The sequence below is a fragment of the Felis catus genome, chromosome C2, assembly GCF_018350175.1.
Source record: "Felis catus isolate Fca126 chromosome C2, F.catus_Fca126_mat1.0, whole genome shotgun sequence".
Classification (NCBI taxonomy): domain Eukaryota; kingdom Metazoa; phylum Chordata; class Mammalia; order Carnivora; family Felidae; genus Felis; species Felis catus.
This window is the reverse complement of record NC_058376.1, coordinates 73,056,998-73,074,485: the sequence shown is the minus strand read 5'-3', so window position 1 is coordinate 73,074,485 and position 17,488 is coordinate 73,056,998. Positions and strand designations below refer to the sequence as shown.

Below are 17,488 nucleotides of genomic sequence, written 5' to 3'. Positions count from 1 at the left end.
ATCTCCAAACATAAGCATATAATTGAAAACCCACAATAATCAATTCAGAATCTACTGTGAGCACAGCAGGTCAGCAACAAGTTTATTATTAGACTGGCAAGGTAACATGGTACATGGCTAAGTGTTTGGGCCAGCGTTCCTTGACTTTCTCTCCACAGGCTTCTGCTTTCAAATTTCCCCTCTGGTGTTTGCAATGTTGCCGTGGTTGGTTTGTCTTTATGAAGGGTGGGGTGGGGGAAGCAAAGCAAAAGAAGCAACATTGAGTGAAGGCAGGTTCCCTTTAGAGCCTCTTACAGTGGCTCAGGGCAGTTCACCTGATCTGTGATAGTCATTTTTTCTATGTCAATTTCATTAGAAGTCAAGATATCTTTTAGATAGGTCACTGTTTCTGGAGGGAGATAAGGGTTTCTTCCCAAGATCCAAACATGATCCATGTGAAAAAGCCAGACGATTGTGGTACAGGAGTACACGAGGGCGTAGTTCTCATAGTCGGTGGCCAGGACCCAGTATGGAGCAGAAGGCATCACTGAGAACCAGAGGAGAGCAGTATTAAGAGGGACCAGGACAAGAGGAACCTTCATCTCCAGGACCCTGGAAGCCAGGATCCTAGTTCTTCTACTGTAGTAGAACTTAAAAAAATTAAAAAAAATTTTTTTAATGTTTTATTTATTTTGAAGACAGAGAGAGACAGAGCATGAGTGGGGGTGGGGCAGACAGAGAGGGAGACATAGAATCTGAAGCAGGCTCCAGGCTCTGGGCTGTCAGCACAGAGCCTGACATGGGGCTCGAACTCACAAACTGTGAGATCATGACCTGGGCCGAAGTCGGACGCTCAACCGACTAAGCCACCCGGGCGTCCCCCCAATTTTTTTTTAAATGTTTATTTATTTTGGGAGAGAGAGAGACAAAGAGAGTAAGCAAGAGAGGGGCAGAGAGAGGGAGACAGAATCTGAAGCAAGTTCCACGCTCTGAGCTGTCAGTACAGAGCCCGATATGGGACTCCAACCCATGAACCGTGAGATCATGACCTGAGCTGAAGTCGGACACTTAACCAACTGGGCCACCCAGGCACCCCAAGAGTAGTGGTTCTTAATTCTGGCTTTATGTAGGAATCTTATGGGAACTTTGACAAATACTAGGCCATGTTTCTCCAGACTGAGGTGGAGGTGGTTGGTACTCTTGAAGGCTCCCCCATGATTCTAATGTGCAGCCAAAGCTTAGAGCCATCCTTCTGGATCCTTCTTCCCTGATAACACATCAGTCTGCAGAAAGCTACAGTAATGGGGTGTTTTGCCAGACCTCTTAGACTAACAGGCTGCACTTAGCACCAGTAGGCACCACTTAGCTAAGTGGAGTTAAGATGGCAAGGTCAGGGGCCCCCAGGCTTTCCAAGTCTGTACTTCCCAATTTCCTCTAGAACCTGTCTGAGAAAGGAAGTAAGGGCTAATGTTGGTGTGTTTATTTTCTTTCTGTGTGACCTTCGAAAGTTCTTTTGCTCTCAAGAATATGGTAAATCAGGTGGTAACAGGTTATAAACTCCTCCTCACAAGGGGCCCATGAAGATTCATTGACAGAGGTCTGCACAGTGTTGAAAGCTTAGCCTTAAAGGGTCCTTACAACAAGAGAGGGGGAGGATTTACCTTCTCCGTTTGAATCCAGAGACTTCCTCTGTGAATTTGACCTCCACAGCCAAGGTCCAAGCCAAGGAAATGTCATAGCCCAACTTGTTAAAGTTAAGTGGAAAATGGGCCCAAATGGGAGAAAGCTGTGAACTGACCCCATAAGACAAAAGATTTGGACACAATCTGCTTTCTTGGGTTTCAAGCAACCCACCTCCTCCACTCAAAAATAATCCCTCTCTTTGCTAAGTCAAACCAGATCTCAGCACTCGTGAATGACCATGAGAAGCTGGACAAAAGAGGCAGGGTGTAAGAGATTAGAACTTGGCTGGGTGTCAGGGACCCAGCTGGTTATCAGGACAACACAAGAGGGCTAGTCCAGATGACCACGCACTGAGGTCCCTCCTACCTCTGACTTTCTACCTGTTTACAAATATGAAAACAGAAGGACAGTTGGAGGACATCTGGACAGAAGCCTGCATAAGGCTACAGGGCCCACACTGAGTGGGCCCTGACTTACCTTTCTAGCGCCATTGGTGCCTGCCTGCCAGGCTCACTATTGAGAGCTTGTATTCATCACAGATCTGCGACCTTTGAATTTCCACTGCTTTTGTGTGTTCCCAGCTGGACTGGGAACTCTGCAACCCTGAGTGGTTTGGGGGAAATATGTCTTCCAACTTCTTCCTGCCAAGGCAACGCGCCCCGCCTGCACAGAGCCACACATTCACACGCCGTCTTCCTCCCACAGGGTCTAGCTCTCAAGCATACATTTACCCAGACATTTCCTCATAGCAAAGAAAACTTCCACATCTCTTTATTATCTGAAAACTCTGACCGTCTCCTACTGCTTATGGAAGGCACGTCAACCCATTACATGGCTTTTGAGGCTCTTCCCAGTCTTGTCTCGTGCTCCATGTACCCGCCCATCCTCTAGGCTTCTCTCTCCAGACCTTTCCTCAAGCCATTCCTCCTCCTGGGAAAGCCTTTCCCGTAGTCTCCTCCACACCCTGGAAGACCTAATGCAAACACCTGATCCCTTCAACCAGAGTGAATCTCTTCCTCCTCTGTTTCCCCTGCCAGCAGCTCCTGCCTCCTATAGCTCCTGTTACGGGGCCTCCTTGTGAAGGTCGTGCACATAGTATTTGGCCTTCACTCCCATCCCCCCTTCCTCAGTGGAGAGTTTGGGAGACCTTCGTTTTGGTCCCGACTCTGCCTCTAAATGGTCTAGCGACCTTGCCTATATCACCTAGCTTTTCTGCCCTTTGACGTTCTTCTTTGTAAAAATAACAAGAAAGGCTGAGATGCACAAAGTCCCTTACAGTTTACAGAGCATGTGCTATCTCATTTACCCTTAGAATACTGGGCGCAGAAGTGAAGTTAGTTGCCCATGGTCACATGTGTGGGAAGAATTATTTTCATCTCCCAGCATTCCTATGTTGGTCTATAAAATAAGAACTTCCTCACTGCCCTACTCTAGGGACTTGAAGGGGGAGCGGGCTGGGGGACAGTGATTCTTCTTACCGCTGTGACTGCGGTGTCTGCCCCTTGGGTGGGGAGAGGGGCCCTGAAGCACTCTCGGTAAAAGAAAGTCTCACATTTCTGAGCTGGCTTCTGCAGTGTATCTATATCAACAGTAAACTAAAAATTTGGTGCTTTCTCTGTTGTCTGTGTGCTTTCCCCAGTTAAGCCAGAGCTCAGAGGACAAATGCTCGTGATCAAATATCTCTCAGGGAACCCTAAAGTGTGGTGAGAAAGTGGCAGATAGAGCCAGGGCTCAAACTTACCTTCACTCTTGTCATCTCTTGTGTCCAAGCCTTTGCACAGGTGAATTGTTCTGCTGATAATACCACTACTAACAACTAACTACTACTGGCTACTAATATTTCAGGCCTCCATTCCCTCTGGGAAACTAGTCTAGGCTGGTGCCCTACTGCTCTCCCCGGGTGCTACAATTTGTGCTGCCTTTATTGAAACACGGTAGTTTTACAGTAACTTGCCTGCATACTTGTCAGTATCCACATGGGATATAAGCCTCTCAGGGCCAAGGGCCAGCTCTGTCTTGCTCATCATCACATCTTTGGTGCCTAGACCCAAGCATGGCACATAGTAGGTGCTCAACAAAGTATTATGCATTGAGTCACTATAGGTGACACACTGTAGGTGACACTCAGATGTGACAGGAGTGTTTCAACCCAGGGCTCTAACCTTTGGTTTGCATATCTCCTATCCCTGAAACCTCCTGAGAGAAGTGAATACTTACACCAGAAAAACTTAACTCCCAGCTTGGCAGGCTCTGTGAGGTTGGCCTGGGTGGCTTCGCCTTCAATTTGATTCATAGTTCCATCCGGTCTGCAACGAGTTAAAACAAAACAAAACAAAACAAAACAAAACAAAACAAAACAAAACGCCTTAATTCAATGGAAGCCAAAAATCAATGAAAGGCCACTAAGCATCAGGGTGGCCAAGATTGTGATTTCTGGTTAGGGAGGCTCTTTCCTCTGTCACTGTCTCTGAGACCAAGCAGAGGAAGATGGCCCTGGGTGATAAGAAGCAATAACTGAAATGCTCCAGGACTGGATGATATGTTAGGCCCTAACACTTCTGTGCTGTGTTTTGAGTCCTACAAGGCTATTTCCTGCTCTCAGGCTGCAGAGGGAGGGAGTAAAAGAGAAGGGAACACAAACGAAACAACCCTATACACCAAGAAGATTTACTTCTTTAAAAATGAGAATGGGCCAAAGGGAAAAACAAGGACTGACATGATTACTCGAAGTCTGGAGATCTGCACGCTTTCCTTGCTCTTGGGGCCTCAGTGACATCATATGACATCATCTGACCCATAAAGCCATCCATACACCTGAGCTCTGAGACCCCTATCCAGGCCTGCAAGCTTCTGACTGAGTATGGGAGATTTCAACATAGGCCAGGTAAAAGCAGGCAGTGAGGAAATATTAACCTCACCTCAGTGATTCTCAGAGACATTAAATGTGCAGAAATGCACATCTTGCAACAAATGCCACCTTACAATTCGCAGTGTCATTTCTTTCTTAGTGGTATATAAAATGGTGGTGTGTCTTAAAAGTGATGGTCTTCGATTGGATGAAATACTTTCACTCTTTTGAAAGAGTGGCTCCAGTTTTTAGCAACTCCCAATGACTCTGTGGACCTGGGGGAGAGGAGGCACTGAGGGGAGGGCACGGAAGCACTGAGGGGAGGGCACTCACATATCACAGTGCTCTTCCTAGGAAGCTGACAGAGGAGGAGCCTGTTCATCAGTCCTCAAGGGGGCACAGAACAAAAGTTAGAGCAACAGCGTGTGTTAGAAAGTCAGTAGGCTATGGTTAGTGGTGACGGATGTCCCAGAAACCAGATAATAAGCAACAGGTAAGGAAGGATGAGAAATGTATTCAGATGCTCCTGGATGCATAGTCTGTTTATCATCAAGTAGGGCTGGGAACCATCCCTTCCTCTGTCACCTGAAACTCAGCAGGGAGAACAGGAAGATGGTCCATTTCTATCTGCATGCAGTTGCTTAGCAACAAACCAGCCTCTTCTTGGCAGACTTTCCTGCTTTTCATCATCATTTATGTTTTGGCCAGAACAGTTTTCAAAACACCAGTCTCTGATCGTAAATGCACAATTTGTTCATGGGAAAAATACATTTGTATTTTCAAGGGTCTCAGCAGATTAATAGTAATACATAGTATTAATTAAATAATTTCTACACACCAAACCCTGTTCTAAGCAATTTACATGCGTTACCTCATCTGATGCTCACAAAGCCCTATGCAGGGAGGTTCTATGATTAATGTCACTTTACTGAGAGCAAACTGAGACCTAGAGTATTACCATAACTAACCTAAGATCACATCATTAGTAACTGGCAGAACCAGGATTTGAAATGGGGCAGCCTAACTCCAAAGCCTGAGCCCTTCGGCTCCCAGGCCCGTGCCAGCTGCTTTTGCCCTCAAATTCTCTGACACTGGCTAAGAGTACTTTGCTCAGACTCTGTGCTGTGCCTCTGCCCATCCTGTAGTATTCCTGAAGGGAGAAGCCATACCACGCTCCTGAACCAGCAAACCTTTCTCCATGTGCCCTTGCATCTTAAACAAACGTGACCCTACAGGCAGAGCAACCTAATACTCAAGATACAGTTAAAGAGGACTCCTGGCCGGCTCCGAAGGAGAGGTGGAAAAATCTTGTGGGTTTTGAGATCAACGTCACTGTCTGACTCTTGGTCATAGAATGGGACAAAATATTTGAAATGAAGTCATTGCAACTTTAGATGGAGGTCTGCATCTCAATCCTTCTCTGGGCTCTAAAATAATCTGTTTTTATCTTTAGAGGCCCTTGAGATTCTTAACTTTATTTCTATGGTTTATGAAGGCAGGGAGTCAACCCACTTATGTTCTGGCTCACAGAAAGCTTAGTGGATAACAAGATGGCCACACAAAGCCTCTCGGAGCCTGAGTAACTTCCATGCTGGGTTATAATTGTTTTCTTGGAGTTGAGCACAGTTCTCAGGTCCTGTAGGGAACAAGAAGGACAGCCCTTCACCCCAGCCTTTCTTCCATTTGTCTTCTGTTCTCTTCCCCATTTCACTTCTCCCTGGGTTTGAATCTTAGCTTTGTTGCTTACAAGCTGTGTGGCCCTTGGGCAAATTACTTTCCCTCTCTGTACCTCAGTTTCCTCATCTATAAGTGTGGGGTTGATAATAGTAGGTACTCAGGGTTGTTATGGGAATTAAATAAATATATATTCATTTACATATATACATATATGTACACACATGTATATATACGTACACATACAGAATAGTGCCTTGCATTTAGGGAATACTTAGTATTTGTTACTATTGTTTATTGTTGCTCTTATCTTTGTTGATAGAAGGTTGGTAGGAGCTCTTTCTGCGGCTTTTTAAAGTTTCTGTTTGCTTTCTAAAGTATGAATTCTCATATCAAATAGAAATCTGTATTTCAGTATCAGAAAATTATACTTCTATAGGCGATCCTGTTCTCATAACCTAGAATGTGACCATGTATTTGATTCTTGCTTAACAAGAAAAGGAGTTTTCTAATAGTTAAAGCTGTCTGGAGATGAAATAAATTGTCATGGAAGGCAATAAGCTCCCAGTTCCCGGAAGGAGTCAGGTAGAGCTGGATGTCTTCTGTTAGTAGATAATATAGAAAGGGCTTTGTTCTTAGTTTGGAGATCAGATGAGATGGTCCCCCTCCCCACCCCCCTTGTGCCCCCTCCCCCTCATCCTTTGCTACCAGAGTATCTATTTTGCTATGAGAGCAGGAACCCTGCAGTTTGGATTCCCATTGAGTTCCTAGTGCCTCTCATAGGGAGTACACATATAATAAGTACACAACACTCAAGGGAGCCCACAATACAAAAAGATGCTCAGCAAGTGGTCACGCAAATAAATGAGTGGCTTCTCGTCCCCACCATTCTGCTTGCCAAAAACTTTCATCTTAGGACCTGCTGTGAGCAGGCAGGGCAGACCCAGCAACATCTGCACCACCCCCCTTAACGAGATCGCAAGGACACCCAGTCACCCCAGGACAACTCTCTGCAGGCTGGCTCCAGGACTGTGTTGCTTTTGAAACCACAGCCACTCACCTCAACTCCTGGTTTATCACTTTGATGTTTCCGTTTTCCATTAGCGAGTAGTTGGCTTGGATGCAACTTCCCTTCTCAAAGCTCACTGGGATCTTCTCAATTTCATACCATCGTCCAAGATACTGCAGAGGTAACAAGAAGCAGAGAAAACCCCATGGCTCTCTGGGGACCTGCAAACTCTTCCCTATTGTTGCCTTTTAGAGCAGAGCCCTTTCCTGGGGAAACCAAGCAAAATGGGCTGCATTGTTCTTACAGCAACTGAGCAAGATATTGATTCAAATGAGAGTAAGTGAATCGGATGTGCAGGCATTGGTTGAATGCCACATTTTATTCCTAAAGTGCTCTTTATTTAGATATGCTGTCAGTGGCCCCTCCAGCCAAAATCTATGTGAAATTCTAAACTCTGTGAAAGAGAGAGAGGAGTCCAGATGATGGAAGGTGCCATCTCAGACATTTTGTGATTCTACGAGGCATCTTCGAGTTGTGTGCAAGTCAGATATATTCACTGTGGGGAACTGGGACTCCAGAGTTGGTTGCATTCTCCTCATAAGACCTCGCACAGGGAGGTGGACACAAAAACTTTTGGCAGGTGATCAGGACTTAGAAGACTGATACCACGGGGCGTATGGTCTCAGTTCATAACTTCGTGTACAGAGTCAACTCTAAAGAAGTGCGCATTGTTGTGGGGGAGGGGGAGAAAGGCATGTTCACAGTTCCATGCATCGCCTTGCATGGAGATTGCTCCAATTTACAACCTTCGTGGAGGGCAAGTTGGCAATATCTAGCAAAGCAATTTCACTTCTGGAAATGTAACCTCCGGATAATAAGAAAAAGAAATGATGCATATGTCAGGTTATTTGTTGTGGTACTATTGTAAGAACAAAATACGGGAAACTAGAGTCTGAGCATTCGTAGGGGACTAGGTAAATAAATTATGGCACATCCATATAATGGAATGTTACACACCCTCTTTTAAAGGAGTCAGATGCGGGGCGCCTGGGTGGCTCCGTCGGTTGAGTGTCCGACTTCGCCTCAGGTCATGATCTCACGGTTTGTGGGCTCTGTGCTGTCAGCCTGGAGCCTGGAGCCTACTTCGGATTCTGTGTCTCCCTCTCTCTCTGCCCCTTCCCAGCTCATGCTTGGTCTCTCTCTCTCTCTCTCTCTCTCAGTCTCTCAAAAATAAATAAACGTTAAAAAAAATTTTAAGGAGTCCTGTGCAATTATCTCCAAGATACATACAATGGAAAAAGAGCTAGGTGAAAAATAGTGTATATGTAAAAATGGGAGGAAAGATTATTATATTCATTTTCTATTGCTGCTGTAACAATTTACCAGAAGCCTAAAACAACCCAAATTTATGGTCTCACAGGTCTGTACATCGAGTGAGTTTGGTTAAAATCAAGGTGTTGGCAGGGCTGTGTTCCTTCCTATAGGCTCTAGAGGACTCTGTCTTCTTGCCTTGTCCGAGTTGTTGAGGCCACCCGCATTTTTTGGGTTGTGAACTCCTTCCTCCATCTTCAGAGCCAGCAAATGCAGGTGAAAGTCTTTTCACATTGCATCTCTCTGATTCTTGTTCCATTGTCACACCTCTCTGACTACAGTTGGGGAAGGTTCTCTGCTTTCAACGATTTGATTGGTCCTTTCTGGATAACCCAGGCCATGCCTGCCATCTCCAAGTCTATAACTTTAATCACATCGGCAAACCCCCCTTTCCGTGTACGGTGGCACAGTCACAGGTTGCAGGCATTAGGGTGAGGGCATCGTTCTGCCTACTGCAGTTATGTATGTATTCGTGAACATATACATTCGCTCCCAAAAGATACACAATTAAATGATTTTACTGGTTACTACTGGGGAAAGAAACTGAGGTAGGAGGGGAAAAGGGGTAGGAGAAGAGCTTCATTGTATGTTCTCTGGCACCTTTAGGATTTTGATCCATGTGACCATATTTACTTACTCAAAATATTAATTGAAAGTATTTTTATTTTTATTTTTTTTTCAACGTTTATTTATTTTTGGGACAGAGAGAGACAGAGCATGAACGGGGGAGGGGCAGAGAGAGAGGGAGACACAGGATCGGAAACAGGCTCCAGGCTCTGAGCCATCAGCCCAGAGCCCGACGCGGGGCTCGAACTCACGGACGGCGAGATCGTGACCTGGCTGAAGTCGGACGCTTAACCAACTGCGCCACCCAGGCGCCCCTTGAAAGTATTTTTAAATTTAAAAATGTATTACTCAACAAAAGAAAATCAGAGACGCACTCACCTTCAAAAAGTGAGAAGTGGAAATGAGAGTACTGCAAACAGGTGGCAGTACGGCTTCGGTCACATGGCTCTTTGCTCAAATATATACCCACGTTTATGACCTAAAATTTCCACTCATTTATTAAAGGCACATCTTTCAATTAAAACCACTGAAATTAACATTCATTGAAGGCACCAAAAAATACGGTTAAAGGTCAGTTGGTTTCATAGGCATTCTCAAAAACACACTCCATTTTATACAGAGCATTTAAAATGGTTCTATTATTGTTAAAGTGACTTCAGTGCTCCATAATTAAAACCGAGGAAGCATGATTTTCTAGAAAAGGGGAAACTGAAAGGTGGCAGATTGCTTTTTATGTCACGCTCCCTTATAATTTCACAATATTTTTGTGAAAACTTTTTCACGTTTGTGGGTCCCAGTTTCTCTATCCATATAAGAAGAATGCAATGTTTAAAATGAATCCTGGATGGGAATGCAAGCTGGTGCAGCCACTCTGGAAAACAGTATGGAGGTTCCTCAAAAAACTAAAAATAGAACTACTCTACGACCCAGCAATTGCACTACTAGGCATTTATCCAAGGAATACAGGTGTGCTGTTTCGAAGGGACACATGTACCCCCATGTTTACAGCAGCACTATCAACAATAGCCAAAGTATGGAAAGAGCCCAAATGTCCATCGATGGAGGAATGGATAAAGAAGATGTGCTATATATATACAATGGAGTATTACTCGGCAATCAAAAAGAATGAAATCTTGCCATTTGCAACTACGTGGATGGAACTCGAGGGTATTATGCTAAGTGAAATTAGTCAGAGAAAGACAAAAATCCTATGAAAAAAAAAGAATGAAATCTTGCCATTTGCAACTACGTGGATGGAACTCAAGGGTATTATGCTAAGTGAAATTAGTCAGAGAAAGACAAAAATCCTATGACTTCACTCATATGAGGACTTTAAGAGACAAAACAGATGACCATAAGGGAAGGGAAACAAAAATAATATAAAAACAGGGAGGGGACAAAACAGAAGAGACTCATAAATATGGAGAACAAACTGAGGGTTACTGGAGGGGTTGTGGGAGGGGGGATGGGCTAAACGGGTAAGGGGCACTAAGGAATCTACTCCTGAAATCATTGTTGCACTATATGCTAACTAATTTGGATGTAAATTTTTTAAAATGTTTTTATTTATTTTTGAGACAGAGAGAGACAGAGCATGAGCATGGGAGGGGCAGAGAGAGAGAGGCAGACACAGAATCCGAAGCAGGCTCCAGGCTCCGAGCTGTCAGCACAGAGCCCAACGCAGGGCTTGAACTCACAGACTGTGAGGTCATGACCTGAGCTGAAGTTGGACACTTAACTGACTGAGCCACCCAGGCACCCCGTAAATTTTAAAAAATAAAAAATAAAATAAAAAAAAAATGAATCCTGTAAAGGAAGAGGTAAAACTATCTCTATTTCCAGATAACATGATTTTGTGTATAAAAAATCCTAAGGAATCCACACACACACACAAACTATTAGAACTAATAAATGAAGCTAGCAAGGTTAAGGGATACAAGATCAATACACAGAAACCAAATGGCTTTCTACACTTAAAATGAACACTCTGTAAATTATGAAAATTCCATTTACAATAGCATCAAAAGAATAAAATACTTAGGAATAAGTATTTAACCAAAGAAACACAAAACTTATACTCTGAAAACTATGAAATATTGTTGAAAGAAATTCAATAAGACCTAAATAAATAAGAAATTAAATGGAAAGATAACCTATGTTCAGGGATTGGAAGGCTTAAAATTGTTAAGATGACAATATTCTCCAGATAGATCTAGATTCAATGCATTCTCTATTAAAACAACAACAACAACAACAACAACAACAACAACACAAAAGAAAACTCTGCTTCTTCACTAAATTGACAAACAGATCCTAAAATTCATATGGAAATGCAAAGGACTTAGAATAGCCAGAAGAATAAAGTTGGAGGCGTCATATATTCTAATTTCAAAACTTACTACAAAGCTATAGTAATCAATACTGTATAGCACTGGCATAAAGATAGACACATAAAACAATAAAATAGAATTGAGAGTCTAAAAATAAGCTGTTACATAAATGTCCAATTGATTTTCAACAAGGATGCCAACACTGTTCGATGGGGAAAGAATAGTCTTCTCAGCAAATAGTTCTGGGCAACTGAATATCCACTGGCAAAATAATAAAGTTGGACTTCTATATCACACTATATAAAAAGCTTAACTCAAAATGGAGCACGAAATTAAATGTAAGGATTAAAACTATAAACCTCTTATAAGAAAATATAGAAATAAAAATCATAACCTTGCATTAGGCAATGGTGTTTTAGATACCAAACGTATAAGCAAGAAAGGAGAAAAATAGATAAACTAGACTCCGTTAATATTGGAAACTTTTGCGCTTCAAAAGACACATTAATAAAGTGAAAAAGCAATCCACAGAATGGGGGGAAATATTTTCAAATCATGTATCTGATAAGAGACTTGTATCTAGAACATATAAAGAACTCTCAGAGCTCAATAATTAAAAAGATAAGTAACCCAACTTAAAAATGGGGAAAGGACTCAAATGGACATTTCTCCAAAGAAGATATAAAAATGGACAATAAACACATGAAAAGGTGTTCAACGTCATTAACCATTAGGGAAATGCAAATCAAAACCACAATGAGATACCCTTCATACGCTGTAAAAATGATTACAACCAAAAGGATGACAATAGCAAGTGTCGACAAAGATAAGGAGAAATTGGTATTATATACACGGCTGATGGGAACGTACAATAGTGCATGCAGCGCTTTTGGAAAATCGTTTCCGTGGGACGATCCGAGGAACATTCTACACGTTTCCTCAGAGGATTCCCAGCAGGACTGAACCCCTCTGTTAACAGTGTTACTGTTCAGGAATGCCATCTTTTATTGCCGTTCTGCCTTCTCTCAGTTTCCCCACATGCCCACAGTGCTTCCTGGATCGGCTTCCCAAAACCCTCTGCTCCCCAGTTCTTGGTCTCAGAGCCTGCTTTGGGGGATGCCCCAGTAAGATAAGTACCTACCCCAAGGCTTGCTGTGGCAATCAAAGCAGAAAACTAACACTGAATCCTAGAGGATGCTTATTCAAATGGGAGGCAAAACAAACGGGAGTTGAGACTTTTGCCACACCTTGTGCACGTCAAAATTCTCCTGCACCGGAGGAGTCGGGCATTTCCCAAGGTGAAAGGCTTGTCCGTCTGCGGCACTGAAGAGGCTGGCCAGAGCAGAAAAGAGCAGCAGCGCCGTCATCATCTTGGGGCTCTGGATGGAACCTGGGGTCAGGAGAAACAAAGCAGCTAGAGCTGTTCTGAGCCCCCTGAGGACACGCAGTCACCAGGGGAACATTTCTGGGGACCTCTCTGGGGGCCTTCCCCTGAGCCCTTTTGAACGGTCACCCTGCAGAGCCACCTGAATCGTCATCATCGACCCTGCTGTGAGGCCTTCCACCCCTGGGAGCATCTCCCGACCTTTGTACCTCCATCAGAGCACGCTCTGCCTGGTGTTAGAGCTCGATGGATTTATTTTGCAACTGCTCCCCCTCCATTATGCATTTTTCAAGGATGGGAGCCCACAGAACCTGGCGGTGTCAGGCACAGTCCATACTTGTTGATGAACAGAAACAATGTGGGGTGGGGGTAGGCCGAGGGGGAGGTCGAAGCGGTCAAGTGAACCATGCAAGAGAAAAAAATGAGCACAAACCATGCACGTTTAGTATCTTATGAGATTCATAAGAGAAGTGCCTCCCTGATCTACACCCCCCCCACTCCTGCCCCATCTTGCTGGGCTGCTTACCAACCCAGGAGTAGGCCTGAAACCTTAACAGGCTGTGGCGTGCTGGGGACCCCAGGGTCACCCTGACTGTGTTTGAATGCAGACCTTGCCACACGCTAAGTATAACTGTACACTTTATGCTTTAGTTTCCTGGTCTATTAAGTGGGGGTAATAATCATACCAACCTCACCAAGTTCGGTGAGAATTAAATGAGATACTATAGAGAGAGTATTTAGGGTGAAGTCTGACACAGAGGAAATGCTTAATAAATGCTAGTTATTATTATCGTGAAAAGCAGAAATGAATAACTGCTTCCTGAATTTCTCTTTGGCATTCTGTTGGGGATACTTCTCAGAGATGTTCATTTCTTTTTTTCTTTTCTTTTTTTTTTTTTTTTTCTTCTTTAAAAGGTGCATTGACAGGGACGTAGATATGCATTTAACTAGAGAAGGACTAATAGCTGGCAACACGCATTTCAGCCCAGGCACCTTCCCTGCTTCTTTCCCTGACTTGCCTTCAGTCTATTCTCCTCCTTGTGACTCCTTGCCTGTAGCTGCACAAGAGCTATTTCTAGCTCTTTGCCTTTCTCCCGCAATAAAGAAGACCGAATCAACGCAAGCAAAATGTTCTCAGATCTGAGCATTTAAAAGGATGTGTCATAACAGGAATAATTATAACCACTTTATTATGGTTAAACCTCCAAATAACCTTTAATAATCAATAGCTTTTCTTCTGGAGGTTTTATCGTCCCATTTTCAAAGGAACAGTTACATAACAAGTAAAACTGCCAGCTGGGGATGGTGGGGGCGGGGTGGTCGCTGAGCCTCCTCTGAGCAAGCCAAGTCTGTGGTAGGACCGCACCTTCTCTGAGAATCCATTTGCCATTAGCTCCTGCCACCACGTAAACAACACCTGTCTTTTAATCTTTTGGGAGACGATGGATGGATTTGTCTAAACTTACAAAAATTTGTATCCATTTCCAAGAAATTCTTAGAACCGCGCAGCTCTACTCTTGGGCCTCCGTAGGCTTCAAGCTCAGTGCCTCGGCCAGAAGATCTTACCTCAAAGGATGGTCACACATTACGCACATTCTACAGGGTCCCCCAAACTGGCGGGACTTAAGAGGTCCTTTCTCCACCCCACCCCTCAGCCCCTGGGAGTACAGATGTCACGCTGAGTGCCAGAAGGGGCAGAGGGCCGGGACTCAGGTACTGTCTGTGGCTGTCCGTCCTGCAGTGACCCTGAGCCACGCTTCCTTCTGTGCACCACCTTTGGTGGCTTTCAGTAAACACCTACCTCTGTAACCTGATGAGCGTCATTTCACCATGGGACAGTTAACACCAAAAGTCAGTCCCATGTCTTACTCTGACAAATATCTTATTACAAAATGTTCTATTATGGGCTGAAACATGTGCTTTAGCTGTGTAGGAGGATTTCAGAGCAAGGCTAATTCTTAGCCTTGCTTACATATCTCCTCCAAAGATGTCTCTTTATTGCAGTAGTTTCATTCCTATGGTTAAAACTTTTTGTGATAGAAAGAGTTGATGGCATCCGTAATTTCTTTTCCATGTCCCGTCCGTTCTAGTTCACTCAGCACTTACTGAGTATCTTCTGACGGTGAGTGAGGCAGGAGAGAAGGGAGACTCGGGAGACAAGCTGACCAAAGTAAAGCCATTTTGGTTTTAGCCTGACCCTTAACCTAACAGTCAGCAGGTCATAAAAAGAGTTACAAGATCCAACTCACTGAAGACCACAAGATCCCATTCCCTCCAGCACTAAAAGCCACAAAGGTCAGACATTCTTAAAATTGCTCCCCGTGGGTAATTTCATAATCGCCAGACAATGGAAAAACTCACCACCCAATAAAAATGATAAACCCAAAATTAAAGAGTAAGCCCCTCCCTACACGCCAGCAAATTAAAAAAAAAAATTATAAAACCATTTATTAGAGGCAAAGGGATGTCCTCTTCCTCAACTGGGAGGAGAGACCACTACTTTGTAAGAAAGCTCCTTTCTTCTATATTTAATAAATCTTTGTCCCTTTCTCTAAATGGCTTGCTCTGAAATTCTTTCTTGTGCAAAGCCAAGAATCCTCTTGGCGATGAGCCTGAGGCCCTCCCTCTAGGGCCTCAACCCCATCCAGCATCAAAGGTAAGTCGCATTATTATCTTATACCTGTGAACTTGGGTAGGCGTGACCTACATTTTTGCTCTGTCTTCTAACACTAACGGGAAGATTGTCTTAATGAGGGGAGTTTAAATATTTTAAAAATAAACAGAATTTAAATATTATTTTAACTGAATATTAAATTATTTAATAATAATTCTACCAAGGTTATTGTGCATCCGCCCTGGGCCAGCACAGACTCTATGAGCTGGTACTCATACTCAGTGAACTTCCCCGTGGAGAAGCCCGGGTCTCAGTTTTTCACATGTGCCACACACTGGATCTCCATAACATCCTGTCTAGAAGGCTACTGCTATGACATTCTCTGTGTACTCAATGATGTTAATTTCCCAGGGGTTACTTCCTGATAAGGTGTGAAGACAGAACTTACGCCAGGTCTCTTAGGAGCCTGCTCTCCCAACACCTGCGTGTTAGTGCGGGCAAGGTACCTGCTCTGAAAAAGCTGCAGAACGTTGACGACTAGATTTTTAGATTTCACATGATAAAACAAAATGCATTTCCACAAGCCAAGCGGTCTAAAGAACCCATTTAGCTATTGACTCTAACAAGAAAATATGTCTTCTTAAGAAAATATTTTTGTGCCATGTTGTCAAATGTGTTTTCCGATTCACAGAATGAATTACAGTTCACTTTTTGGTAAATTTTATTGTAATGCACGGTTGGACGACAGCTCCTTGAGAATTCATCTGGTACAGTATTGGTTATGGAAAACGTTCTCGTTGTCTGCTTGCACAGAAGAGAATGCATAGTGCAAGCACAAGACATTGAGGTAGGTCAACGTTGGGTTGGCACCCCAGTTCTGCCATTTGTTGGCCTATTGCTTAGGATAGCTGAACCTCAGTTTCCTCGTCTGAAAAATGGCACTAATGAGGTTCTATCTTGTAAGGTGGTCTGAGGAAAAACGAGACCAATTTTGCAGAGCGACTGGCACAAGCCCTCAGTCGTGGCTGTTATTATTTTTAGCTGAAAGGGGGAAAGTAAAAGCCAAGCCTGTCTCTAAGCACTTTTTAACAAAAGCGAAAATGAAAAACCACAGTACATACCTTTTCCGTCAAGATGAAGGCAGTTTCCACATGCAAACTCATCCAATTTAAGATGTGTGGTCTTGTTGACTGGCTTCTCCCAAGCTATTTTATAAGCTTCATTCGGTCACTGACGTTTGATTTTAACGCATGCCACACCCACTCCGGGTCGGGAAGGCTGGCCTAAAAGCTTAGTTCTGTATGAAACACAAAGATGGGATGTTTTGTCCATCTCCCTCCCCCAATTTCCTTCACAGCTGCTCCCTGAAAAAGAAACAATGAGATACTGTGTGTATGTGAGAGAGGGAAAGACAAAGTGCATTTCATTCAAAACATCTTTTTTGCTGTGTGGATTTTCGAATTTAATTTTCTCAGTCAGAATGCACTTTAAAGTTCCAGTAAGATGAGCTGCAACATGTTTTCAAGCATCTGGTATTTATTTTTCATTTTTGTGTAAATGAAAAATCAACAACCCCATTTCCTGAAATGGGGCACCCCATGTGGTCCCTGGCCTGGAATGTGACTCAGGCTAGAGAGTGAAGGGTAAGAATTAGAGATGGCTTTTTGTGTGATCCTGGACAAGCCATCCACTTCTCTGAGGCTCAGTCTCCCCATGGTGACGCAGAGGCTGTCATTTCTGTCTCCACCAAAGTTGGGTGAATAGGGGAGATACCGGTTCTGAAGGGGCTGGTGCTAAAAGCTGAGAATGCCAGACCTTCCGTGATTCGTGATTCGGGAGCCTCCCAGCTTCACCATCTAGGCGGCCTCTCCCTGCCTGGGGTGAGAGTGGATTTAATGTTGCTCATTTCACAGAGACACTTTGGGCTGGGCCCCATTTCTCTCTGTGGAATGAGCAGTTTTGAATCTTAGGACTTGGATTCCGTGCCTTTGTGATAAGGCAGGAGGCTTCTAGGGGCCTGTAGAGAAGA

At 43.8% G+C, this 17,488-nt stretch overlaps 1 protein-coding gene across 3 annotated transcripts; it reads right to left on the bottom strand.

Moving 5' to 3' along the window:
- Positions 1 to 52: 52 nt before the first annotated feature.
- Positions 53 to 16,737, bottom strand: APOD (apolipoprotein D). 3 transcript variants are annotated; one of them, XM_045037107.1, is made up of 7 exons: positions 16,581 to 16,724; positions 13,055 to 13,181; positions 12,709 to 12,851; positions 7,245 to 7,366; positions 3,880 to 3,968; positions 1,641 to 1,772; positions 53 to 526 (listed from the first exon to the last, which is right to left on the bottom strand). In XM_045037107.1, exons 3-7 carry the CDS (start codon positions 12,829 to 12,831, stop codon positions 291 to 293), a joined length of 702 nt encoding a protein of 233 aa, XP_044893042.1. In that variant the 5' UTR covers positions 12,832 to 12,851; positions 13,055 to 13,181; positions 16,581 to 16,724; the 3' UTR covers positions 53 to 290. The 3 variants fall into 3 exon arrangements, with proteins under 3 accessions (XP_044893042.1, XP_019695514.2, XP_006936237.1); XM_019839955.2 differs by lacking the exon at positions 13,055 to 13,181 and having other exon boundaries at positions 16,581 to 16,737; XM_006936175.3 differs by lacking the exons at positions 1,641 to 1,772; positions 13,055 to 13,181 and having other exon boundaries at positions 16,581 to 16,737.
- Between the last annotated feature and the right edge of the window lie 751 nt (positions 16,738 to 17,488).